This window comes from Megascapheus bottae, chromosome 18 (assembly GCF_031878675.1).
Source record: "Megascapheus bottae isolate mThoBot1 chromosome 18, mThoBot2.hap1, whole genome shotgun sequence".
Taxonomy (NCBI): Eukaryota; Metazoa; Chordata; class Mammalia; order Rodentia; family Geomyidae; genus Megascapheus; species Megascapheus bottae.
In genome coordinates, this window is record NC_143526.1 from 44,601,601 (window position 1) to 44,628,625 (window position 27,025).

Genomic DNA, 27,025 nt, shown 5'->3' on the forward strand with positions numbered 1-27,025 from the left:
TGCAGCCCTTTTTATGCAGGAGGAAAAAGCTGTTGTGAGGCTAATAACTTTAAGCTTATATCTGGAAGGCTGAGACCTGATGGATTATACATCAAATTGGTATATAACTTACTTGGTAACGGTACATAGTGTGAATTTTGAAAGTATTGTAGCTACATTAGGAGATAAATTACAAGGGAAGAGTATGTGTGCATTTGGAACAGCAGAATTTCATGAAATCCAAAAGAGAAACAAAAGCAATCTCTTTGCAAATCAAAACATCTTTATTCTTTCCCCTCCATCTGCATTTGCACAAGCACACATATATTCATCTATACTTCCAAAATATCAGTAGTTTAGAAATATGAGGGTGCTATTGGAGTGGTTTAATATAAAATATAGTTCCTCCACCTTAAAAAAAAAACATCAGGTATTTTCCAGAGCAGATCTAGGGTCACAGCAAAACTGCACAGGTGTAGTTCTCATCACCCTGGCCCCACACAAGTTTACTTTATGTCATCGTCTGTCCCTACCCATATCAGCACATGGTCATCCACCGTCCCTTGTCTGCATCCAGGTACAATGGTGTCACTGCTTTTGTGGGTTTGGACAAAGGTAGAGTAGCTTGGATCACCATTAGAGTACCAGAATTTCTTTGTCCTGAAAATTCTGTGTCCTGTCTTCCCCTCACTGTTCCCCCTGCCCCCTGCCCCACCATGTCCTGTCACCTTCCCTTACTCCATTAGCCTCACGCCTTTTTTTTTTTTTTTTTCCCCAATCCGGGGCTTGAGCACTGTCCTTGGGCTTTTTCAAGGCTAGAGCTCTACCACTTGAGCCTCAGCACCACTTCCAGCTTTTTTCTATGTATGTGGTACCGAGGAATCAAACCCAGGTCTTCATGCATGCTAGGCAAGCACTCTACCACTAGGCCAAACTCCCGCCCCCCTTTCCTTAAAAACAAACAAACAAAAAACTTGCTCCATAGTTTTGCTTTTTTCTAAAATGTCTTATGTTAACATTAGAGACTGTCACTTAGGAGACTGGTGCTTTTGTGTGGCTTGCTGGCTTATTTGTTTTTAGCACTAAATAGTATTCTATGATCTGTCCATCTACTGAAAGATATTTGGTTTGCTTCCAAAGGTCTTGCACTTAAAAATAATACTGCTGAAAGTGGCACTGTGGCTCAAGTGGTAGAGTGCTAGCCTTGAGCTGAAGAGCTCAGGGATAACACCCAGGCCCACAGTTCAAGCCTCATGACCGACAAACAACAACAACAACAACAACAAACACTGCTGTAAACATCTGTGTAGGTTTGGGGTGACCATACATTTATGCTTTTTCTTTCCTAAGTGAGTACCAAGGCGAGTGGTGGATGGGTTGCATGTGGAGGATGTGTTCGTTCCTCATTCCACTGGCAGTGCCCGTGTGCCCCGCTCTTCAGCATTCCCTCCATGCAGTTGGGTTGGATAGTAGAGGTCCTGCTTCCAAGTTCTTTCATCTTGCAGCTCTCCAGTGATGTGATGGGATGTGTTTTTTCATATGCTTTTTTGCCCTGTGCACAATTTGCATGATTGTTCAGAGTTTTGCTCATTTGAAATCAAGTTAATTTTCTTCCTTTGATTTTTTTTTTGTGGGTCATGGGACTTGAACTCAGGGCCTTGGTGTTGTCCCTGAGCTCTTCAGTTCAAGGCTGCTGCCTTACCCTTGTGCCAAGCCCCACTTCCCTTTTTCTAGAGGTTAATTGGAGATAAGTCTCAGGTCCTTTTGTGCCAGGCTGGCTTTGAATCTTGATCCTCACATCTCAGCCTCCTGAGTAGCAAGGATGACAGGTGTGTGTCACTGAGCCTGGCCTCTTCTTTTGACTTTTTTTTTTTTTTGCCAGTTGTGGGGCTTGAACGCAGGGCCTGAGCACTGTCCTTGGACTTTTTTTTTTTTTTTTTCAAGGCCAGAGCTCTACCACTTGAGCCACAGCACCACTTCTAGCTTTTTTTTCTATGTATGAGGAATCGAATCCTGGTCTTCATGCATGCTAGGCAAGCACTCTCTCACTAGGCCAAACTCCCAGCCCTCTTCTTTTGACTTTTAAGAGTGCTTTGCATATTTTGGTGGATGATGGTCCTTTTTTGGCTATTTTTTGTCAGATATTTTTCTCCCCTGCTTTCCTTTCTTTCTCTTGACAGTACAGAGTAGCTGTTTTTGCAGAGGAGATGTTTTTATTTTTAGTGGTTTAAAAATTGTTTTTTCATTGGTTTCTTTCATGGATTGCTCCTTGGCTGTTGTTTCTAAATCCAAGGTCATTTAGATTTTATGCTATGTTCTAGGACTTTTATAGTTTGGTATTACAAATGCATTTTATTTTAATTTTTGTGCTAGAATTGAGGTGCTTAGTTAAAATACAATTGTATATTTTCCCTTTAAAACATTATATCTGGGCCCAGAGTTTGGTTTAGTGGTAGAATGCTTGCCTAGCATGCATGATGATCCAGGTTTGATGTAGAATGCTTGCCTGGCATACATGGAGACCTGGGTTCAATTTAGGATGCTTGTGTAGCATCCATGAAGACCTGGGTTCGATTCCTCGGTACCACAAACACAGAAAAAGCCAGATGTGCTATGGCTCAAGCGTTGGAGCTCTAGCCTTGAGAAAACCCAAGGTCAATGCTCAGACCCTGAGTTCAAGTCCCAGGACTTACAAAACAAAACAAAATAAAAACCATTATATCTGTCATTTAATAGCAAATGGGCTGACAAGATGTTACCAGGTTCATGAGGCAAGGAAGAATTTTGAATTCATTGGGAGTTTTCCCTGTTCCTTTTATAATTGGTGGTACAGGAGTCTCTGAATATTGTAGAAAAGTGTTTGAACCATACATAGATCAGGAGAGTGCTTGAAGTACCTAACAATACTTTTCCACAAAATGATGTGTTTCCCACATATTAGTATCAGTCAGTTGTACCGAAGAGTCACCAAGTGAACTTAGATCTTCTGATTGATACATTTAGCCAGCCAGTTTTGAAGACTATTCAGACCCTGGAACTTGACCCTTTGAGCTTTGGCTTTCTTCCTTGAGCTTGAGGCTAAGTAACACTTCGTAAATTTAATGTTCCATTTTTGTAACAGACACCAAAAAAAATCAACCTTTTCTCCCTTGAGTTTTAATGATGTACATGTTTCTGTGTAATTGGCTTTACAAAACTGGTCAAGCCCAGGCCCAAGCCTAGCCTGCCCTGCCCTTCCCTTTCCTTCCCCCACCCTTCCTCCCTCCCTCCCTTCTTCCCTTCCTTTGTCCCTCCCTCTCTTCCTTCCTTCCAAATTTTATTGTAAAAGTGTTGCAATTAAATAAGGCTGAACATTGTTACCCCTTCCTCATTTTTCTCCCACTTTCCCTATACCCTGACTTCTGCCCCCCTCAAGTTGTAAAAGTTCATTTCCAATGTAGTGTCATGAGAGTACCACTGTTGCATCCACTCACACTTTGTCCTTTGTCACACTGTTTTGTTACTCCCCTTTCCTTCCCCAAATCAAATAAACATCTATACAAGACACAGGTTCTAACATTAAAAAAAAAACAACAAAAAACAATGACAACAGGGGATAAACCAAAAGGGGAAAAGTGAAAGAAAAAAGAAAAAATAACTACCGAGCACATTAAAAACAACAGCAACAAAACGCTCAGGTTTCCGTATCTGGGAGTTGATTTTGATTAGTATGACTTTATGTGATCATGTACACATAGCTATTGAGCTATTGTGATCCTCTGCTAGGACTATTACAAATGAGAGAAACCCTGGGGGGGGGGGCTGTGTTTCTTTGTGTCTTGCTTATTTCACTTAATATGATTTTTTTCCAAGTCTTTCCATTTCCTCACAAATGGGGTGATGTCATTCCTTCTCATGGAAGTGTATATATACTACATTTTCTTGATCCATTTGTTGACTGAGGGGTCTTCTTGCTTAAAGATAATTGAAAAAGACAAAAAGGCAAATATTTGGGGAGGGTGGAGGAAATCATACTGTGTTTGCTACACCTAGAACCTTCTGGAGCTTGTCAAGGAGTTTGTGTACATTTAGTTAATGCTCTTCCATGAGCATCATTTTTTTTTTTTTTTTGCCAGTCCTGGGCTTGAGCTCAGGGCCTGAGCACTGTCCTTGGATTTTCTCAAGGCTAGAGCTCTACCACTTGAGCCTCAGCACCATTTCGGGCTTTTTTCTATGTATGTGGTACCAAGGAATTGAACCCGGGCCTTCGTGCATGCTAGGCAAGCACTTTAACCACTAGGCCAAACTCCCGGCCCCGCCATGAGCATCTTTATCAGACATACATAAATGTTGACAGGTGGACATGAACATAAAGAGAACATAAAGAACACTTCAGATATATTAGGTAGAAGAATAAATCTTTTAAGGGGTAGTTCTAATTTCTCCCAAATTCATGTGTCCTCTTATTTTTGGTTTTCTTGTTTTTCTTCTGGTTCTCTAGATGCTTAGCTTCTAGTTTTATATAGATACTATCTGAAACAATAATAGAAAGAAAATGATTAAAAGTATGTGTTATGTATCTAGAAACAGAAATCCTTTTTTATCTCTTAGAAGAAAAAAATCCAACTTTTGAAAATTTCATTTGTGAAATTGACTTTGTACTTTATAAGCAATGTTTAAATTCATTGGTGATAAATATGCATGTTTGTATAGTACAATCCCATTTTTTACATAATGCTTTAATGGAAATGGCAGTTTTATGAAATGGAAGTGACTAGTAAAATTCTGAATGATGTTCATAAGCCTTTCCATCATTTTTATTGAGGTTTTTGTGTATTCTAATTCATTAATACAGGGGAAAAGGAGAACACTAACATGGTTTATCTCCTATAATTACTCAAATTGAATAGAATTTATTTTCAATAAAATTCTTAGAGAAAATTGCCCGGAGTGGGGAGAGGAGGAGGATTGGCCTGTTTTTATGAAATGTCTTCATTGTCCCCTGTGGGACGTGGCTGTTTTGCCCGTGATGTTGTTTCGTTGCATGTAATTACAGCATAGCTGTATCCAATTTTCACAAATAAAAGCTATCAAAGTCTAAGAAATCCCAGTATGTAAAGACCCAGGATTAAGTGTTAAGGAGAAATAATCTACTTCTTTTATTCTGCTTATTGCTACAAATACTGCTTGTCTTTTAATACTGTAGGCTACTTTTAAAAAATATAATTCATGCAATTCATTTAGGTTGCTATATACTAGATGAACCTAGGGAAATTTCCACAAAACGCTTGATATCTGTGATTAAATTTGGTTTATTTTGTAGTGTCTCCTTCCTCCCTCCATTTCAGCAGGGAGGAGGGTGAAGAGACACTATAAGCCAGTTAGTAAGCTTAGTTTCACCACAGGGAGCATGGGGGACCGTTATGTACTCTCATAGCCTTCAGATCTGAACATGGGTCCATGTTCTTGAGGAAGAGCCTCGTTGAAACTGTTAACCTTAAGCTTTTTTCTAGAAAGGTTGATTTCCATTTCTCAGGTCCCATTGACAGAAAGCTCACCCCCTCAGAGTCACCTTGTGCATGGTCTCCTTCCCAGCACTGGGGCTGCTAGAGTTGGAGCTGTGCTTTCTGGAGTCCTCATTGGCGGCTGGAGGGTTTATGGATCTGAGGGTGCCCATGTAGGTTTGCATGTCTCCCTGCTTTCTTTGGCCCTAGAATACCGGAGCTGTTTTTAACTATCTTTTTTTAGCTGGTGCTTACTGAAGTGATCCCCACCTGAAGCAGGCAGAGAGAGACTTGGTTGGAATTAGACTTTCTCTGTCATCTGAGTCAGTCCACATTATTGGAGGGTGGGTGGGGACTGTTCCAGAGCGCTACTGCTTCCATAATCCCTGGGATACTGTCTCAGCACCACGTGTCCTGTTTCTCTCTGGAGGCCAAGTATGGAATGTCATCTGTATCCCGCTCTCCTCTGCTGCAGTGTGTCTGCCTGCTCTGCTGTGGTAGGGAGCGGCAAGTGTGGAAGGGTGGTTTATGAGGGAGATAGTACCTAGAGGAAATACTAAGACCACCTCTTCTCACTTCTAGATAGAATTCCACCTCCAGACCCTTTTAGAAGCAAAGGCTTCTTGGAAAGATCAACAAGTGGAGAAATTCTCATGGTACCTTGCTTTAATTCTTAGAGGTGCTGCCTACAGAGAAGTGTTTTCAGTATAAGTAATCCAGTCCTCAAACCACAGCTGGCTGACCCAGTGACAGTTACTTCTCCCATACTGGGATCTATGCGTTCCTGCCATCCCTGCACCATACAAAATAGCACAATAACTATAAGCCTAAGAAGAAAGGAAGGTGCTCAGCACCCAGTACTCTGCTGGCAATGCATGCACAACGACAAGGAACCTTCTAAGACCAGGTAGTGCTGCAGCAGGTAGGGCTGAGTTCATCTGCAAACCATGAGTTACTCTGACCTAGAGGAAAGAGAAGTGAAGTGAGACGGTAGAGTGTGGTACGTGTTTATTGTGTTTGTGCAGCTAGGCTCAGCTGGGTGCAGTTTTCACCCAGGTTTTCTTGCAGGTGAAATTAGGCATAAGCAAATGTGAAAATCATTTTATGCTCAAATTGCCCTCCTAATATGCACGTCAATCAATTTGGACAAATTTGTGTTTTCCTGTAGCAGAACCGACTGTAGTTTATTTGATTTTGGAATTGAGTCCCTTTTCCTTTCTTCCTGTCCACTATCATTGATTTCTTAATTTGTGTTTAAGTTATGCCCTTATTAGATTGATTTTTCATACTTTGAACCCCTCTAGAGGAAACCAGGCTGAGGTTTTAATTTTGCTGGAGAGAAACCACAGGTAGCTTCTTTCTTGGGGCCTTTACTTGCTGTTGGGCAAAGCGCCAGGGATACAGACGTAGTCAAAGACTGGTAGACAAAGACATGACACCTGGCTTACAAGAGTGTCTCACTGAAAACGTTGCAGAGTCCAGAGTTAAATATCTTTGTTGTATCTGCAGCAGGGGTATGAACCAGTATGCATTTCCCGGTGACTAGAGTGGTAGCATACACGCCTCCCTACCCTGCCTCCTTCCCTGTAAGGTAAAGGCTGGAGAAAACCTGTGTGGCTCATCTGTTGGAAAACTTGAAAATACCCAAGACATCTCATAATTGACCTTCTCCCTCCAGACTTCTTCGTATGTATGCCCGGTGATCAGGTATCCACTGTGGATAGCCCAATGAAAAGCAGCTTTCAAAGTAGTATGAAAAGCACAGTCTCATTTGTCTTAACCCCATCTTGTGCCCCTTACCTCGGCACATTTGTGTGCGTGTGTGTGCATTGTGTCTACGTGTGGGCCAGAACAAGCTCCAAACAGCAAGAGCTGGTTACCTCCAGGGACAAAGGCTTATTAAGGCCCTCTTTATACATATTTCATTGTTGGGTTTGTTTTAAGACGCATGTTTTACTCTTTTAATTAAAAATCTAATAACATAGGAAATGAATAAATAATAGTAATAAAAAATATCCTGAAGGCACAGAGCTTTGTTTCAGTCTTCCTGTAGCCTGGATAGTGGAAGCTGGATGTGATGTCTGAGGTGTGAGATGCCCAGCTGGCTCTGGTGATGAGCCTGCGAAGGTACTTCTGTTCCTGTGTTATGGGCCATTAGCACCCCAGCCTTTCTTACCTCTGCTGCTCTTGATAACTCTTGGGCATCCGGGTTTAGTCCATGAGGCACTCGCTGCTTGATTTTATCCTGTTCAGGTGGAAGCAAGTAGGTAATATAAGAACTGGTCTTGGGTTTGGGCCATCTAGTTACAGATTCTAACTATGGTTAGCTGCATGGAAGCCTGGACAGGGAGCCTGCCAGCTCATCTGTAAAGCAGTTGTCCTCAGAGTTTGGAGGTCTGAGGTTTTGTGGGTTTGGAGATTTACTGGGCACCTGATGAGAACGTTCTTTATGGTGAATGTGGGTTGGTGCTGCTTGCCAGAAACCGTGGCTCCTCCCTTCACCCTTCACTTCCACAGCCCTCCTCCCCAAAACAAGTGGGTCCTTATACATGGCTCACAGATTCAGTCACTGTCTCTCTCACCCCCAGGTCCATTCACCGATGTTGTCACCACCAACTTAAAGCTTGGCAACCCAACAGACCGGAATGTGTGTTTTAAAGTGAAGACCACCGCACCGCGTAGGTACTGTGTTCGGCCCAACAGCGGGATCATTGACGCTGGGGCCTCAGTCAATGTATCTGGTAAGTCTTAAGACTCCAGGCATGGGCAAGGCCCTGGAGCCAGGGGCTTTCTTCAGGCTTGGCTTGGGTTTACAGTGTAGTGAGAAGACTTCCCTCCTGTGCCCTCTCCTTCCACCTCTGGCTGGAAAGCCTGGTGGTCCCATCACCTCTGTCTCCATAGTCAATACCTCTTTGTTTCAGTGTTTGCAGCCTTGGAGCCTCACTACTAGAGCACATTTAAAGTGGTGACTTTAGACTTTACTTCAGAATGAGTTTGGCTTTCACTCCTTTGAAATTAAATCTGCCCTTTGGCAATAAATAAAAAAGGCCTAAACAAACTTAATTTTACTTTGTGGGAGAAAGCTAAATGGAGTTATTTTCTTATTTAAGCTAAATGATTTCTGACATTAAGCTCATGTCATTTCCAATGATGGGTAACTTCACTTTACTGATTGTGAAAAGCTAAGGGAGATGAGGGCTGAAGAAAGTGGAATATATTCAAGGGTGTAAGTTTTGTGCTGTCTAATGGATTTCTTCCTGTTTTGTCTGAGAGTGCATATATATTCCAAAGCCCAACTTTTGAAAAATAGGCTGGTGAAGGGCCACATCAAGAATTTGATTTCAGAGTTAAGGAGGTGTGGACCAGGAGTGTGCTCTACCACTGTGCAGCGTGCTCAAAGTCCTGTGTTCGACTCCTAAGTACCACATACACAGAAAAGGCCAGAAGTGGTGCTGTGGCTCAAGTGGTAGAGCGCTAGACTTGAGAAAGGTCAGGGACAGGGCCCAGGCTCTGAGTTCAAGCCCCAGGACTGGCAAAGAGAAAAAAGATAAAAAAGAGGTATGAGCAGTGGATTAGTGTTTCAATGTATTTAAGAAATAGAATAAACTTTCAGCTCATTAGAGCTTGTGGAGCCAGGGTGCTGTGGGGAGTATGTTCATGCTCTTAATACCGGTGACTCCATGTCCAGAGGCTTTGGCATCATTAGGGGCGACTCTTTATTTGAAGTGAGTATCAGTCTGGCTTTTTCCATGATAGATTTTGATCGTGATACATTTGGCTATTCATTTGACACCTAGAAGAAAATGATTCACCTCTTTGGAAAGATACAAGGTGTTTCATTATCTAATCATCCCTGAAAGCTCTCCTTCCCTGCATCTTCTGGTGTCTCTCATTATGGGGCACCCACACCAGCTCCTAGGGTAATTTTCTCTGCACCTAGAAGGCCAGGGGTGGGCCCAAGAGCAGCCAGAAGGGTGAGACTAGCGTTGATTGAGACCCTCCTTGTACTAGACCTGCACGTCCCCTGCCTTGTGTCATTTCTGTCTTCTGGCCTATAAGGATGTTCTGCTCCCTCCATTTGCACAGAGATGGAGATTGGTGTTTGCTCAGTCATGAAGTTGGCACAAGCCAGTGCAGCAGCCCATTCTGCCTGGCCCTTGCCAGTGCTGTGTGAACCCAAGTGCTGAGGAAGGGAGAAGCAGAGTGGCGGCACTTACAGATGTGAAGGGTCCAGATGGCTTATGTTTTTCTGTTGAAATCTTTTATTCCCTTCTATTTATAACCATGTTTTTCTCTTCCTTACCCTGTCCATATCAAAATTGAGCAAATTTGAGTTGTTGGTAGATGAAAACTACTAATTTTCAAAGTGAATGCGGGTGGGGAAAGCAACATAGTTTTCCTGATCAGATGATGTTGGTAGATAATTGCATCGTGTAGGTGTGCTCTCCGGTATCAGGTATAATTGTGTGTGTCCATCTGTCAGCAAGAATTTTTTTAAAAATTTAATTTCACTGTATTTTAGAAGTGGTACTAGGGTTTGAACTCAAAGCCACCTACTTGCTAGGCAGATACTCCACTCTGAACCACACCCCCAGACTCTAAAAACACTTTTTCAGGATTATTGCATTTAATCTTTAGAATTTAGAGATTTGTCTTTTTTTTCTTTTTTCATTCCAAGATATGAATCATGGAAATGTTTTAAAAGTAATAACACCCCCGAACACTTTTCTTGATTTATCTACTTAATGAAGGCTGAGGTTTAATGATTATGGCCTTCTCTTTGCAAGTAGGAAAGTGGGGGCACAGAGTGTGGATAGGACCTGTGGATAGGAACTGTTTATTGACAGAGCTGGTATTTGGAACCAAGTGCCTTGGCTCCGAATGCAGTCACTTAGTGTAGGTTACAGTACTGCCTCAACAGATTTGGATGACCACACTTCCAAATGAGTCCATAGGTGATTTATGTGGGGAAGGAAGCAAGGAAGAAATGAAGCTTCCTTATCCCGGCAGGCCTCCCCAAGGCAGGACAAGATTGTATTTACCTGGTGCGCCTCTCAGTGCTAGAGGAGACTCTAGGGGAGCTGCTGTGAGTGCATCTCAGGGAAAGGACCCTCCCCCCGCCCAGGGGTTGCAGTTTCCTATGTTCATCTGATTAGATATGCATATCTTGGGAGAACACACATTGTCCTTGACTGGGAGTCCTCCTGTAGCTTTGATTTTTTTTTTTTTTTTTTTTTTTTTGCCAGTCTTGAGCTTGGGCTCTGGGCCTGAGCACTGTCCTTGGACTTTCTCAAGGCTAGAGCTCTACCACTTGAGCCTCAGCACCACTTCTGGCTTTCTTCTATGTATGTGGTACCGAGGAATCGAACCCGGGTATTCGTGCATGCTAGACAAGCACTCTACCACTAGGCCAGACTCCTGGCCTCGTGTAGCTTTGAGAGAAACAGAGAAGCAGATGTAGTTGGCAGGCCATAGCAGTGCATCCAAGGCCCGCCTTCTTCTCAGGTGCCTGGTCAGGTGTGACACGTACACTGCTGGAAGATCCCTAGATTGGAGATGAGGACCCTGAGCGGGAGCCAGCTCTATTCTTCAGTCAGTTGGCTAAGTGCTGCCTGCCCCATCACTCTGGAGGCCCTGGTGTGTCTGTGGTAAATGGGGTAGGACCATTATTCCAGAGCTGCTCAGATGGTATACCAGAGCGCCCTGCCCCAGGGGGCTGCATTGTTCTCCACTGGCTCAGACAGACCTGGCCAGATTCGTCTAAGAGAGATGACAGGACATTTGCATTGCCTTTTAATCTATGGATTTTTCTTCTTAATTTTTAGAAGAAATTTGTATTTTTTTCTTCTTTAATATGTATTTGCTGTATTTGCTTTATAGTGAGAGGCTACTAGGGAATTTTTAGATATAATTTATAAAATAGTAGCCATTGAATCCACCTAAAGTACTGTTGACATTGACCTGTTTACCACACTGAATGTGGCTACATACCTGAAAAGGATGGGATTAGTGCACGTCGCCTTCTGCAAAACCTTAGAGAAAGTAGAACTCATTCTCTTTAAGAGGAAAAGCGGATGAGAAGGAGGAAGAGAAGGTGATGGTGCCATGTAGGGAACTGGCTAGAGGCTGAGGTTTTGAGGGGTCCCTCGAGTTGGGGTATGACTCACAGATCCAGGCATCTTTCAGCCACACCCGCTAAGCTCCTCTCACCTTTCAGATTAACCTGATATTGATATTCAAGGGAGCTTACATTATTTTTCAAAAGTTCAGGTTCAGACCTATTGTGCTGTTTTCTTCAGAACACAGCAAATCATTTATTTATTTGATCCTTAAAAGCACAAAACAAAATTAATTAAAAAAAAAACTCCCCCTTTTATAAGCTCAGGTGGTAAAGTCACGGTTGGACAGAGATGGTGTGTGTGTCAGGAGAGTAGAACATGAGAACGCTCCCAAAGAGATTCTGGTTGCTCTAGTCTGTGGCTGTGTCCTTCTCTGTGTCTCTCTTTGTCTTTCTTGCCTCAGTCTCGTTCCTAATAGTCCCCTCTTCTGGATTCACGTCGGTTTCTGTGGAAGGCGGTGGGCAAGCGAGTATTGGTGTGTGTGCTCAGCTTGTGCTTAGTGGTCCCAGATGCCCTGGTTGGGCTCGAGAGCCTCTTGCACACCATCTACTTGATCTGGTCTGCATGCTCTGGGTCCGGGCCTCTGCAGCACAGGCATCTGGAAAGGAGGCTGCCAGAGCGATGACTGGATCACCCTGAAACTACTTACTCACGGAGTGTAGAACTGTCTGATTTAAAGAGTTGTTTGCCGCAGTGGGGCTCTTCCCTTTTGCTCTAGCTTCAGAAAACTCAGTCTGTTTTCAGAGCTGTATGATGGGAAAATACTTTTAAGGCAGGTAATTTCTGAAAATGTCTTTGTGGTAAGCTATTAGTGCTGGTGGATTTTGTTAATACTGCAGTTTAATAATGAGGGCGTTTTCCATTAATATTCCAAACCATGTTTGCCAGCGGATGCAGCAGGTGAAGTGGTAAAATTATGGGCCCATCAAAAATACTTACGCTTCCTGTAATATGATATTAAGTTTAATATTTTTATAACCTTCACTGAATTCTAATTTCACTAAGTAGCAAGCACGCTTCCATTTGCAGTACGGTTATACGTTGTCCGTGTACCACACAAATTACAAATACGAAGTATCTACGGGGAGGTGGGCATAGGAAAGAGTCATTAAAGATCCCAATATTTAGAGTACAGGTACATTTTCCTACGTATACCCTGAGAATTGAAAATGGATTAAAGACAAACACAAATCTCCCAATGTCTGAATCTGTGTTCCAAATTCTCATTCTGAGTATTAAGGAACAATATTCATTCCTGACATACAGTCTTTCAGTGCTCTTTACAATCACATTTAAAGCATGAAGTTCTTCCAATAAAATCCAGAGGACAGAATTAATATCATTAATTCTTCTTGGATGGAAACATGAGTCAATTAATGTAATTGGGTAGTATTGCAATTGATAATTAATCCTTTTAAGATTTTGCTGACTCAGTTTAATGCTGCTATTTGGTGGCCCTACACCACTCAGCCTTGGGCCACAGCTTTTAGGTGACTACCAGTGGAGTGAAAATGCTTCTGAAAAGATGCTAGCATTTGTCTATGAAATGCTGTCAGTGAAGCTAGACAGCGGACTGGACTGTGCATGTGTGGATAGTGAGTGTGGTGTGCATATGAGTATGTTTTATTGGTACTAGGCTTGAGCTCAGAGCCTCCCTGTATTAATACAAAGGTGGTGTACCAGAGAGGTTACAGTTACACGTCAGGTAATAAGTGCATTTCTTTTTGGACCCTCCCAGTTTTTCCTTCCTGTCCCCACCTACAAGTCTTTTCTTTTTGATCATGGCTGGTACTCTGCCACTTGAGCCATGTCTCTAATTCTGGCTTTTTTTGATGGTTAATTAAAGATAAGGTCTCTTGTATTTGTCTGCCCAAGCTGGTTTCAACCTTCAGTTCTCGGATCTCAGCCCCTTGAAGAGCTAGGATTAAAGGCATGAGCTACAGTGCCTATCTAGTTTGGACTTTTTAATAGCCACATTCTTCATGCTTGATCTTTGTTTTGGAAATCTCTGATGAGTGGAACCTTACCAAAAAATGGTTTCCATGAAGATAAGAACAATTCAGTCATACTTGAAAGGTTCTTTAATCTTTTTCATCAGATTAGATTATGGTTTAAACAGATTACCAACAAAAATTCCACTTAATTGTGCTTTTAAAGGCTTTCAAAGTTTACGGTACTATTTAGGTTTCTTCAGAAGAGTCCTTTTCATTTTCCATGTTTGCTCTGTATACTTTGAAAGGTGTGATCAAGAGATGGTCAAGTACAGGCAGGTCATCTCAACAGGCCTCTGCAGCCCGACCCTGTTGCACTGAGCCGGGTTGCAGGCAGGGTAGCCCTCAGTGAGGCTCTGTCAGTAAACCTCCCATGCTCTGACCTCCTGTCCAGCCTCGACTCTGCCTACCGGTCTTACGTAGACCTCTTCTGCTTTCTTGCTTATCCCAGAAGGAAGGGGACAGGCAGTTGTGATGGCACTCGGCTGGTGGTGAAGAGCTCTAGCGCTACCCCAGGGAGCACTTGCACAAGAGCAGGACCTGGAATCCCTGGAATTAACTTCTGGAGACCCTGCTCTGTCTGTTTCCCTGTTCCATGCCAAGAGACCTGACTTAGTGGTCTACCAAGACAAGAGTACCACGGGGTATCTCATCACAGCACAGAGAGCATCGGGAAGAAGCTGGTGGTGTTTCATTGTTCAGTTGTAGGAGATGGAAAGGCTTGTTGAGGAAGGAATTTATCAAAAAGAAGCAAGGAAGCCTTGCTATGTGGCCTGTGCCTTCTGTCACACACATGATCCTCTTTTGATCCTGGCTTACGTATTTTTACTGGTCTGCACAAATAAATTAAGCAGGCTGAGAGGACAAAGGGCAGTTTATTTATAAATAGGTAAAATTAGTTATTCACCTGCTAGACTGCCCAAGAAGGTAGACATGATTTCAATATTTTGAGAATCCTAGAGGCAACAATATATTTTATGTGGTCACGGCTCACAGTTTTAACTCAAATGTCAAGCTTTGAGCTAGAATTATGTCTTCTCACTGTGGGAGCACTGGCCATTGTCAGGTGATTAGTAGGAATTCTGCTTGGCATTTACGTGTGTGTGATTAGTTTCAGAAGTGGAGAGTAGTGACTTCATTGGTAATTATAAATACAGTTGGGTGGAGAAATGGTTTTTTGCTGTTCAGGCTGTATGAAAGGGAAGAGCTCTAATGCAGCATGAGACAGGCTGAGGAGATGGGCAGCTATGTTTGAGCCACATGGAAGAGAGAATGGACAGAAGAGAAGCTAGCTTGCTGAGAGAGAGAGAGAGTAGGAGCTCTCTCCTGGGCTCTGCCAGAGGTCTTCCAGAAGGGTGCGCTCGAATGTGGGAAGAGAGGAAGGTGCATGCTTCAAGCCCATGGGAAAAGGCCAGTTAGCACCTCAAGTGTGCGCTTCCGGAGAGCCAGTCCCAGTCTCCACCGAACTGAAAGCCAGAGGAAGAGCCCAGAGTCGGATCAGTAGTAAGGGGCTCCCAGGGGAAGAAGCAGGGTGTGAGGCATTGTGCGGACCCAGATCCATTGGAGTAGTGGGGTGGAGCCGTTTCTGTTTTTATTTTTGACAGAATTGGGGTTTGGATTGGGGCCTTGAGTTGTACCACTTAAGCCATGCCTCCATGAAGCAGTTTGTTTTTTACAGGTTCCATACACACTGAGCTAACAACCTTTTCTAGGTCTCTGCTCCTGGAGGAAGCACCAAGGCTGTGTGGTGTGCCAACGTGTGAGCAGGGTGGGGAAGCCTAGGAGACAGGACTCTCTTCTCCACCTGGAGGAGGCTGGGATGGAGGCATGTAGAGGCTTGGTTGGACCGGAAGGGAGGGCTTGTCTCCTGTTTGGGAAGCAGTGTTTTGTTAGGGGAGGATTTGATCCAGAAGTTAGTAGTAAGGAACAGGGTGTTGGATCTCATAGGGGCCCTGAAGGTAAAATTCAGAGGGAAAGAAGCCAGGAGAAGGGTGCAAGAACCTTTCGATGGGGTTCACCTTGACATGAGTCACTGGTGCATGAACCAGTTGCAACCATTGTAAAATGGAGAGATGCTCCCAAGGCCTGGTTCCGAGACTTGAGAGGAGGCACATGCAGCAATGCTCGTCTGACTTGATTATGGTCAGGATGCCAGTGGATGCCACCTCTGACTTTACTGGGTTCTCTCTCCTGGTGGTTTTCTTCTTGCCTTGCCTTGCGTCCTGGGGCTTGAACTCAGGGTCTGAGCACTGTCTTTGGGCTTTCTCAAGGCTAATGCTCTACCACTTGAGCCACAGCATCACTTAAGGCTTTTCTATGTATGTGGTACCAAGGAATTGAACCTGGGTCTTCATGCATGCTAGGCAAGCACTCTACCATTAGGCCAAACTCCCGGTGGTTTTCTGGTTTGTTTAATAAATAAAGTCATCATTTCTCCAGGCAGTATGTGTTTTAAGGGGCAGGTATTTTTGACTTCTCCTCTTTGGAACAAATTCTGATCTTATTGAGGTGCTGATGTGGGTCACACATCCTTAACAGTGCCTTACTTGAGCAGTCTTGTGGTCTAGCGGGCATCACATCCCTAGTATGGATGTGAATGCCCAGTCTTCAGCTGTCTCCTGGGAACATAGTATCAGCAGATAATTCTAAAAGGAGGATTGATGGTTTCTTTAAGAGGGCTTTATCATCAATGTCTTTGATATTCAAGTAAAATAAATTAAGTTAATGGGAGGCTTTTTTGTAGCCTGCCAGGGAAAAGAGTCCCTAATTTCTGTCACAGTCTGCATGTGTGGATCTGGAAGCACAGCATCTCTCCCATCTTGTCCTGGAAAGTTTCAGCTGACATGAGATGATGATGGCCGGTGCTCACAAAACTTTCCTGTTCTGCTTCAGTTTTGGTTTTGAGGCTAGCGCAAGCTGGCCTTGAACTTGAAATCCTCATTTCTCTGTGTACAGAGCGCTGGGTTTAGATAGGTGTTTGCCATGTTGCTCAGCTGGCATCTAAACTTTTGGGCAAGCGTTGGGCTTGTGCGTACAGGATGTGAAACTGAGGTTTGTGAGCTTTTCTACTGCAGTCAGGGTCTGATAGCCAGGAAGCCCTAGGGCAGAGGCAAGACATTGGTGGCAGACAGCTGAAGGGAAGGGCGCATGTCCACCCGCACACAGAATGTCCAGAAAGTCCACACTCGAGCAGGCCTCATGTGGTGCCTAGGCAGTAAAATGGAAGCCGAGAGACAAGACTTGGAGCTCTGAGTGCAGCCCTGCACTTGGTTCCCCACGGTTCTGCATGAGCTGTGAACGTGCCCTTGTGTCAGCTGCCCTTACAGCGTTGTTGCCACCATCGTGTATGCATGGCCTCCTGACGTGTGGCCAGGGGCGGGGGGTTAGATCCCTGAGGTCTGTAGGTCATGCTTGGAGAAATTAGATCCAGAGCCCTGGTTCCACTGTTAAATGTGCTGGGCTGGCCACAGCCTCCACGCCTCCATCCTTCCTTCAACGAGGCAGAGAGCTGGGTTGTGTGATGGGTTGCTTGTTGGGAGGTGTGACAGGAAGACAAAGAGAATACACTTTCTTTCTTCTGTTAGTTTGTACTCAACTGGTGCCAAGAAAAGTGACTTTTCCTTCTTTCTTTCCATCTTGAGACATAGTGAAGGCATGGGCAGGGTGTGGAAAATGAAAAAGAAGGGCCTCACAATAGGGTGAACGAGGGTCCTGAGTTCCTGGGGCCCCATTGGCCCTTGGCTTCTCTTGTGTGCACTGTCCTGAGGCGCTGTCTGTGTTTCCTTCTATGGCTCTGCTGTGGGGCTTGGATGTGACATGGCTTGTGGTGGGGCCGTCCGTAGGTCTTGGCACTCTGCTTCTTGGATCATGACCTCATCGAGCCACTGGCCCTGTGGAGCCCACACTATTTGCAGCTGTGGGCTGACACCCGCCCTTTCTCTCTGGAAGGAGGCTCTTTGGGCCTACGGGAATCCCAGAGAAGAGTCCATGGCAGAATGCCCAGCAGGAAATAGGCTGCCAGTGCTGGCGCAGGAGGCAGGCTGCTGGGCCTGTGGTGTCTGTGGGTGTGAGCTGTTGGCTTGAGTGTGAGCTGTCCACCTGGGTGTGAACTGGCTGCTTGGGTATGAATGTGTTCTTCCATGGTGTAAGACAAGTTCACCTTTCCCAGTTTGTTTTTTTCATCTGAAAAATAGATGTGCATATAATACCACCTCCACCGCTACATTCACACCATGGTACTACCATTAGTGACTAAAATGAGACACTAGAATAGAGCCCAGTGTTTGGAACATGGACACTCTGAAGGCCATGGTCGGCTTTCCTTGCAGTTGAGGCTCTGTTTCAGAAACTGACCTCCACATGCACGTTAGCCAGAGCCTTGGAGCATCTGGTGTATTCTGAAGCATCTGTTCTGTACCAGAGGTAGGCCTGAGGAGGCAGGCAGAGGGAAGGCCCCGCCCATGTTGCATCAAGTGACCCCTGCTTCTAAAAGTCCTCCAGATTCTGAGGAAGAAAGTGGGAGAGTGAGTTGGGATTATTACCTGCTGGTGAGATGTCTCTAGTGTTCTGTCAGCAGAACCCTATTTCAAGCATTACCTTGATGAGCTTCATAGGAAATGGGGTGGAGAGAAACTAAAAGCATTCTTTAAGCAGCTTGGATTATTCCACTTTGGTTCATAAAAAGATCATTTTTATGTGTTTTCTTGAGCACAGCAGGCATATGGTGTGTCTCAGCTTCCCTGTGGTGAGGGGTGGGTGGTGATGCTGGGTGGGCGGCGGGGAATGTATGCCAGGACTAGAAATCAGGAGGCCTGAGTCCCAGTCCTGCTCCCGGCACTTCTCTCCTAGTCGACTTCTCGGACCCTTGGCTGGTGACCCCACTTACAGAGTGGAGATGCTGGTCTTGGCTTCTGGCCTCCTGGGGGGGTACTGGGGTGAGATGAGAGGATTCCGTCAGAGCACAGCGCTAGCATTACAAGTGGCCCTGATAACCGCGTTCTGACTCTCCTAATGAAATATTTTCTTTCTCAGTGATGTTACAGCCTTTCGATTATGATCCCAATGAGAAAAGTAAACACAAGTTTATGGTTCAGTCTATGTTTGCTCCGACTGACACTTCTGATATGGAGGCAGTAGTAAGTACCGAACAATTCTTCTTCTTTTTAGCAAAAACAGCACAATTAGGTGTAGAATTCTGGGTGCATGCATTTCAAAATATGTCAAAGTTGTTTACAGAGGAACTGTTTCTGAAGAGATTTGTACTTTGACTACCTGTTTTTTCTTAAAACTCAGTAATTTGAACATGTCCATGGCTTTCTAGAACATGTTTCTTCCCTGACTTCATAAACACAGCGAACTTGAGCAGTGCTGGGTCCTAGTGGGTTGATGGTGGAGAGGTGGGGAAAGTGTCTCCTCGCCTCCTGACACTGCCCCCCCCCCCCGCCCCGTGCAGGGATGTTCCTGCCTTGTTTCCAGAGCGTAGGGGTGAGGGTGCTGCATGTCACTTTCCACTTCCTCTTTCGTTCCTGGGAAGGGGAGCTGGGTTCTGGTAAGCATGGTTTGGTGAGTGTGTGTCTGTGTGTCTACTAGTATCCAGCTTAGGGTCTGTGCATGCTAGGTAATCTGAGCTACACTTCCAGCTTCATTCTTTGCTTTTTTTTTTTTTTTTGGTCAGTACTGGGCTTGATCTCAGGGCCTGAGCACTCACTGTCCTTGGACGTTTTCCTCAAGGTCAGCGTTTTACCACTTGAGCCACAGCACCACTTCCGGCTTTTTCTAAGTATGTGGTACTAAGGAATCAAACCTGGGTCTTCGTGAGTGCTAGACAAGCACTCTACCACTAGGCCATACTCCCAGCCCTAATTCTTTGCTTTTTAACTTTAAGTTCTCCCTTCTCATTTCTCCCTTACCACTGTGCAACAATACATGTTCAGCTTATTTCTTTTTTTGGTAAAATTAAGATGATTTTGTTTTTATAAGTAGCAAAATTTTTATTGGTGTTTTTACAAAAAGAGAGATTATAATAGAGAAATATACTTGTGTGCGTGAATCTGCAAGCCTTCTGGGTACTGCTAGCCTAGTGGTGTAGGTTACCTCTGACCACCTCCTGCCTGCCAGCCCGGAGAGCAAGAGCCCCAGAGTGGGTCTTCATGTCAGTAGCTGACACAAGTTTGTTGTTTTCCCAAGGTCAGTGTCACGCAGCACTATGTAAGCTTTTTGCCTCTGCTACCCTCCACCTTTGGTTTTATCTTTGAAAAGGGACAGTGGCCCTCTCTACCCCTATTTCACTTGGGGGTGGAAAAGAAGAGGTAGTCCAGTGTTTCTGAGTTTGAGAGGGATCAGTGCTAGAAAAGTTTGCTTCAAGTGATTCTTCCATTTCCTGGAACAGGTCATGGCAGCTCATGCTAATGTTTGTGGTAGGAAAGTAGTATGCTACCCACAGAAGGCACAGTGTCCCGGGGTGCATTTTCCCGGCCCTCTGTGCTCAGCGCAACAGGACAAGGGCCAGGCCATCTGACTTTTGAGGCTAAGTGCTGCCTTCTGATAATGTTGGCGCCATATGCATGTTCCAGAGTCTCCTAAGGCTTTGTCACTTGTGTGACAGGAATAACAGTCCAGCTCAAGCAGGTGTGAAATAAGTGAGCTCAGTGTGTAAACGCTTGGCCCAGTATCTGATGCCTGTTCACCCAACTGTTAGAGGCCAGCTGGTGCCCGGAGCATCGAGTGTCATTTCAGCTTCGTCTAGGATGGTGCGATAGCAGCGAGGGAGGTGCAGTACCAACGGACACAGACGGAAGTTTGAGAAATAGACAAGTGAGCTAAAGAAACTGTAATTCTTGCACCTAGTAGACCTGACTTCACATGGGCCTTAGGCTTCCTTTTGCTTTTACATATTTCTTATTTTTACCAACCAAGTATTAAAGGTAGAGCAATGAACACCTGGATGTGAAACTTGTGCCCTATTTCCTTTCTTTAACCAATTTTTTTTGTTGTGTTTTGCTGAGCTAGACACCTCCATCAGGCTGGGCGATGTTTTGCCGTGAGTGCCTCAGAGCAGGGTCCTTCTCTTGGTTCTGTAGGCCCAACCAAGAAAAGGAGCCACAACTCAGCATTGTTACCTAATCTCAGAGTTTCCGAATATTTCAGAATTGCCCTTCAGTTGTTCCCATTCTAGTTGAGGCCCTCCTCCAGCCCAACCACACCTCTTGTTTTTCGTGGCTTTGAATTTTTTATTATAGTCCAAGCCAGTGGCTTTGTACAAAGCCTCCACATCTGGGTCCTTCTGCTTGTCCCCTTACAATGAAATTCAGGTTGTTTCTCCCTAGGGAGGTCTGGTGTGCACTGCATCAGGAACGCTGCACGTGTGTTTGTCCTTCTGTGGGCACTTAGAGCATGTCTTCCCTGGACTCAGTAGAGCAGATACTGGGGCGCACTCCTCGCTATCCCGGCTGTCAGCAGCTGTCCCAGCTGGCTTTGACACCATTGGTGACTTTGCTTGGTCTTCCTATGCCACACCTTACACACACCCATGAGGCATATGAGTAGAAGAACAGACTTCAGTAGGTATTTATAGTGTCTTCACTTAATATTCTATAACTCTCCTCCCCTCCCCCGCTCCCCCATCATGTAATTGCATGCTCTCGAGTAGTATTGAGTGGCAGCCTGCTATTACCCCATTGCTTGAGTCTGCCATGTGTCTGGCAGTCCCTTGGTGTCAGAGTAGATTGTTTCTTGCTCTTGGTACCTCTTTGTTCCAGCTGCCTCCTGTGTGGCTGAGGGAGGGAGAAGGGGAAATGCCTTCCTTTCTGAAACACCCTGGGCTCCGCCCATCCCAGAACATGGGCTTAGCTAGAAAGCTGCTCTCCTTGGCAGGCTGAGGGCAGGAACCTCAGGGTGGGGTCGGCCCTGACAGCCGCAGTGGAAGAGAGCGGCCTGCTAGCCGTGTGCTTGCTCCATTGGTAGCTAGTGGTTGGGTTTTTGTTAAAACCACTCCCAAATGGTAGACTGTGCCGTGAGCATGTGTCCATTTTCTTAGAGAGCCAGTGTTACTTCTGCTTGCGCAGACACATGGGAAGAACCCTTCTGTGGAGCACGCCTCCTGGGCCAAGGCCACCCTAGACCAGCAAGAGAGGAGCTGGTGGGTTTTTAGAACAGGAAGCTAAGCATCAGGATTTACAAAAGTAATAAATATTCAGGAATGCTATTGTATGTAATCTTGTCATGTTCAAAATACTGAAATCCCACAAGACTCTTCTTTACTTGATATACATCAAGACTTTCTCATTAAGAGTATTTTTCTGAAATTGTCAGTTATAGGAGGAAAATTATTCTTCAGCAGCTTTATAATATCCTGATTATTAAATTTAAATTGTTTTAGTGGAAGGAGGCAAAACCGGAAGACCTTATGGATTCAAAACTTAGATGTGTGTTTGAGTTGCCAGCAGAAAATGATAAACCAGTAAGTATGTTTATAGTTAACAGTAATTGAATGTTGCAAGCTGATACTTATTTGCATACCATCTCCTGCAAAACCAAGATTTAAGTTGGCAAATTATTTTCCTTCTAATGTATGAGGGGAAAAAAAAGCTGAAGTCAACAATAAATGGGCCTTTATGAAATCAGCTTTTGAAAGTCTTACAGAAAGACACCTAATGGAAACTGTTTTTCCTTGAGAAGCAAAGCCTGTTGGCTTGTGGGAGGCTGTGGCCGCTGTCACACAATGATGGCCATGGGGGGGTGACTTGCCCTTTGTCTTGGTGTTTGTGCAGGTAAGCACGTTTACACTTGCTTGCAAAGCACCCTGCCTGGCCTTCCCTCAGTACCACCTTCCTTTACTCCGCTTGCCTGTACCCTTTCCATCCCGGCTGCACTCATTCCTTCCTTCCTTCTTTAGTTCTGGAGTTTGAACTCAAGGCCTGTGCTGCTAGGCAGGTACCCTGCCACCTGCACCATGCCATCAGCTTCTAAGGCTGCTTCAGATAAGGCTTTCTCTTCCTCTGTGCAAGTGCCATTTGGCTGGATTGTACTTTCTAGTGGGGCTCTCATGTGTACTGTGTGGTATTGTGCAGTGTCTCTGACCTCTGCCCACTAGATACCAATAGTACAGGACAACCCAAAGTGTCTCCAGACATGGCTTCATGTGTGTGGAGATGGGTTTGGGGATGTCCCTGTCCCCTGCCTTGTCCCCTGTTGAGAAGCATCTCATCTGCTGTGCTGTCGTAGGGAAGAGGGAGCATAGCACCACTGCCCTGCTTGTGTTGATCCTCCATAACCGGCAGGACAGCGGGCTGTACCCTTCAGGGCAGCTAGAAATGTAAATTGCATTAAGAGCACATGCGTGTAAAACCCAGGCTACATAGGAAATAGCCTGTACAGGGAGGAGCTAGAGTGGGTGCTCTGAAGACGCACCTTCATCACACGAGCCCAGATGATCTGGAATGCCGCTAGCTGTGTCAGTAGAAAGTGTTTTCTTCTGTGACTGTCCACTGTCACTTTCCTGTTCTTTGAACGGAAGAACTACCTCTGTCCTGGGATTGCTGTCTCAGCTCTGAAGGGTTGAGCGTGGCTTGGGTCCAGGGCATGTAGAGCTACATGCCTTCTCTTGACTTTGCTACCGGAGCCCTCAGGCCTTCATCCCAGCACCTGAGTGCCGTGGTGTCGTCCTGCAGGCGATGGGTGGGTGGGTGGCCTCTGCAGACTGAACTTGCTTCCCTCATCCTGCCTCCGCATCGCTCATCCCACCCCCTGCCAGCCAGGTCTCCAGTGGTGACAGTAATTTGTGGCTAATAATTTCTGAGCTTGAACCATTACAGTATGCTAATTCTGCATGGCAGGAATTTGATGGTGCCCTACACACAGCACTCTTTCTCTTTGAAGTATTAGCCTCAGCCCAACTTCATTATCTGCCCTTGTTCATAACTTCTAGGACCCAGTTGCTTTCGATTATCAAGGTGCTAGATAAAGGGATCCATTTTTAAAACAAATGTGACATTTTCCAGTGTGGATGAAGTGCTACCACATGTGGTGTGTGCCAAAAACTACTTCGCTTTGCATCTAAAAAAATTCTTTCTTACATAGTTGTGACACTTGAACTTTCATTTATTTCTGAACAGCATGATGTAGAAATAAATAAAATTATATCCACAAGTGCATCAAAGACAGAAGCACCATCCGTGTCTAAATCTCTGACTCCGTCCCTGGATGACACGGAAGTCAGGAAGGTAATGGAGGAGTGTAAGCGGCTGCAAGGTGAAGTCCAGAGGCTGCGGGAGGAGAACAAGCACTTCAAGGTGCGTACATGTGTCTGTGCCTGAGCGTGCGTGCGTGTGTACACATGTGCATGCCTGGTCCACCTGCCCACCCTTCCCTGGGGCCTGGCTGGGAAGCAGGAAGGGGCAAGCCTCTGCAGTAGCTGTCAGGCTTTGGCTTTCTTTTAGGGCTTGGGATTTGCTCCTTTTTCTCCATAGGGAAGAGTTTGTGGTTTCCATGGGCTCTCCCCATGGACAATGTACCCCAACATTGAGAACCATCGTTCAACTATTTAAACGCTTGTCCACTGAAAGGACAAAAAAAAAAACAAACACCATTCCCACCTCCATTCATTTAATTGGAAAATGTCCCTGGTGCTGCTCACTTCCTTGGGTAGAAGAAACTCCTTGAAGGGCTAAAAACCAGAGCTAGGCTGTTTGGACCCAGGCAGGCATCTGACTTTTCAGCCAGTGTGCTCATAGATGTGCCCGCGCAGTGGTGAGGTAAGACGTGCAACTCTTCCAGTAGAAGAGAAGAAAGCCAAGAGTGGCCTCATGTGGCAGGGCAGGCAGGTCAAACGCCTCTGTGGTCCCTTCAGCTGTATAGAATGAGTGCTGCTTTACACAGTCATCAGGAGAGGGCATTGAGGAGGGCCTCTGGAGCACATGGTCACCCTTCTTCCCCGCCAAACCAGTCCCATGGCCTGTTCCCTGATGGTTGTCTTTCCTTGTCTTCACTCATTTGGGAGGCAGCCACGGTGGGGCTGGGGGAGCGGAGCCCCATCTTCCGCTCTGCATGCTCTTCATTTGCCTCGTTTAATACAGAGTGAATTATGAAGCTAGCACTCTACTCTGGCTACAAATCTAAGATAGGCCTAAAGCATCTTTTTGAGTGTATTTCTCTTAAGAAATAGTGTGTGTGCTATGCCACTTAAAGTGATGAATAGGTAGGAATAGCGTATACATAGGCCCAATAAAAGAAACACTGTGTTTTGTTCTGCCCGTCATGGGGGAGTTAATCCCTGCTGTCAGTCATTGAGCATCGTGCTGTGGTTTCGGCCGTGCCCGGAAGTGGAATCCTTTACCTTATTTCCAGAGCCAACTTGGCATTAGAACATACTTTATCCTACAAAATACTGATTCTTGTTTTGTGTTGATTCATTTTGATTTGGTCAACGAGTGTAGTGAGATTTCTGCTGGCTGCCCAGCACTGGACCCAGGTGTGAGCAGTCCCCACACTGCGAGGACGCTCCCCACTAGCGGAGTCACAGGGGCAGTGACACAAAGGCTCGCACCCTGCAGGCCCCATTTCCATTGCCTCTGGGGTGAAGAGGGCGGAAGCACTGCTGGTTTGGGGAGTCGGGGGTTAGCATGTGGAGTCATTAGCATGAGGACGATAGAGAAGAGTCTGGGCAGAGAAAAGTCCATGCTGCTGGCCCTGTGCAGGAATGTGGACCCAGTGTGGGACATGGGCAGTGGCCTTGTGGGTCTGCAAAGTGACCTGCAGACGTGGCAGTGGTGGGGGGTGAAGGAGAGTTTCTGTGACCTCCTGTCTGGGTAGTTGGTGACAGGTGATCATGCACCTCTGTATGTATGGGAAAGGATATTGCAGCTTTAGTGAGATATCCGTGCCTCAGGGGAAAAAAGCTAGTGATGCTGTGTGCAGGTCTGCCATATTTAGTGTTCCAGGTACCCCTTGGTTCCCTGTGTGTGTGCAACTCACCAGGCGCCCGCTGCGGTCAGAGCTCTGCAGATGAGCTGCAGGGTCCCACTGTGTTGTTCCTTGCGATTGGTACACGCGTGCCTTAGGATATGAAAAATGGATGCTTGGGTGACTTGAGAGCCAGCTCATTAGACAGGAAGAGAAGAGGGTTGAGGCTGGGCGAGAAGAGAAGAGTAGCCAGAGAAGTGGATGGGGCTGAGGATGCCAAGGGAACCAAGGCTCTGCCCGGCAGGGAGGCCGCCCACTCTGGCAGATGCAGGGGCCTCATTTCCCAGGGGCCTCAGTTGGCCCTTCCCTGCTGCCCGGTGTGTGCTGGGTGATCTCTGAAATGTACCTTTGCTCCGCAGGACGAAGACGGGCTTCGGATGAGGAAGGCTGCGCAGAGCAACAGCCCCGTGTCCACTCTGGCTGCGCCTGGGAAGGAGGAGGGCCTCAGCACCCGGCTACTGGCTCTGGTGGTCTTGTTCTTTATCGTCGGCGTCATTATAGGGAAGATTGCCTTGTAGAGGCTGCATGCAGAGGATGCAGATGGGATGGATGGAGCCACCATATCATGGGATTTCAATGTATCATAACCATGTGTAAAAAGAAGTTAATGTATGATGACATCTCACAGGTCTTGCCTTTGAATTACCCCTCCCCACGCACACACACAAATGCACACACAAATATAACATAAGTTAACAGTCTTTTAGAAGGTTAAAATGTATAGGAAGTGATTGGGGGAAAGGAATGCGCTCTGTTATTGCTGAGGGAGCTGACGAGGGCCTACGATGTAGAGAATTACCTGCTTTAAACATGGGTAGGCCTGGGTTCACATCGCTGGATTACCTCTCTTAAAGCAAGACACTCTTCCTCGCTGTTGGTGCTGGCCTGTGGGTGCGGGAGCCGGGTGACTGTGGAGGCACAGTGACCCCCGGCCGCCCACTCCTGCCCAGGCTGTGGTCCCGGTCTGCACATCCGTCCATGGAACCCATGCAGAGCAGCAGATGCCACAAAGCGTGACGCTGCTATGGTGTCGGACGCCCTTGGACGGACGTCTGCCGCCAGAGGCACGTGGCGACCGACCCAGCACTGGAAAGAAAAGTCAGTGCTTTGTTCTGTGAAAGGGACCAAGCTCACTCACTTCCTTTGGTTCTGTAGTAAAACCGAGCTGGTATCTGGGATGTGCGAGCATATTTAACTTATTTAGTGTGTCTCATCTCATGTGTTCTTACTGTCGCATACGGTTGCGTGCAGAGCACCCGCGGGTGGGGCTGCCAGCGCTGCCAGGCGCTGTGGTCCCTGGGTGCCGCGGTTTCGGGTGGGGGTTCTCCATCGGTCAGCAGTGGCTCTGGTAGGGAGGAGAGTCTTCGTAGTGACGCTGCACTCCTGGTCATCCACTTGAAACAGAGAAGAGTGGCCATTCTTCTAGATTGTTCTTCCCCTGCTCTCAGCCACCACTCTTACTTCCAGTGCAGACCCAGATCTGTCCTGAGGGCCT

General features: G+C 45.9%; 1 protein-coding gene across 1 annotated transcript in view; it reads left to right on the top strand.

Moving 5' to 3' along the window:
* Vapb (VAMP associated protein B and C) overlaps positions 1-26,729 on the top strand; it is a 43,609-nt gene extending 16,880 nt beyond the window's left edge. The window contains exons 2-6 of the mRNA XM_090352567.1: positions 8,051-8,203; positions 18,604-18,707; positions 21,950-22,030; positions 23,685-23,861; positions 25,890-26,729. Coding sequence (XP_090208693.1) covers positions 8,051-8,203; positions 18,604-18,707; positions 21,950-22,030; positions 23,685-23,861; positions 25,890-26,048 — 674 coding nt within the window. The 3' untranslated portion in view covers positions 26,049-26,729. The remainder of the gene's footprint in view (positions 1-8,050; positions 8,204-18,603; positions 18,708-21,949; positions 22,031-23,684; positions 23,862-25,889) is intronic.
* The last annotated feature ends 296 nt before the right edge of the window (positions 26,730-27,025 follow it).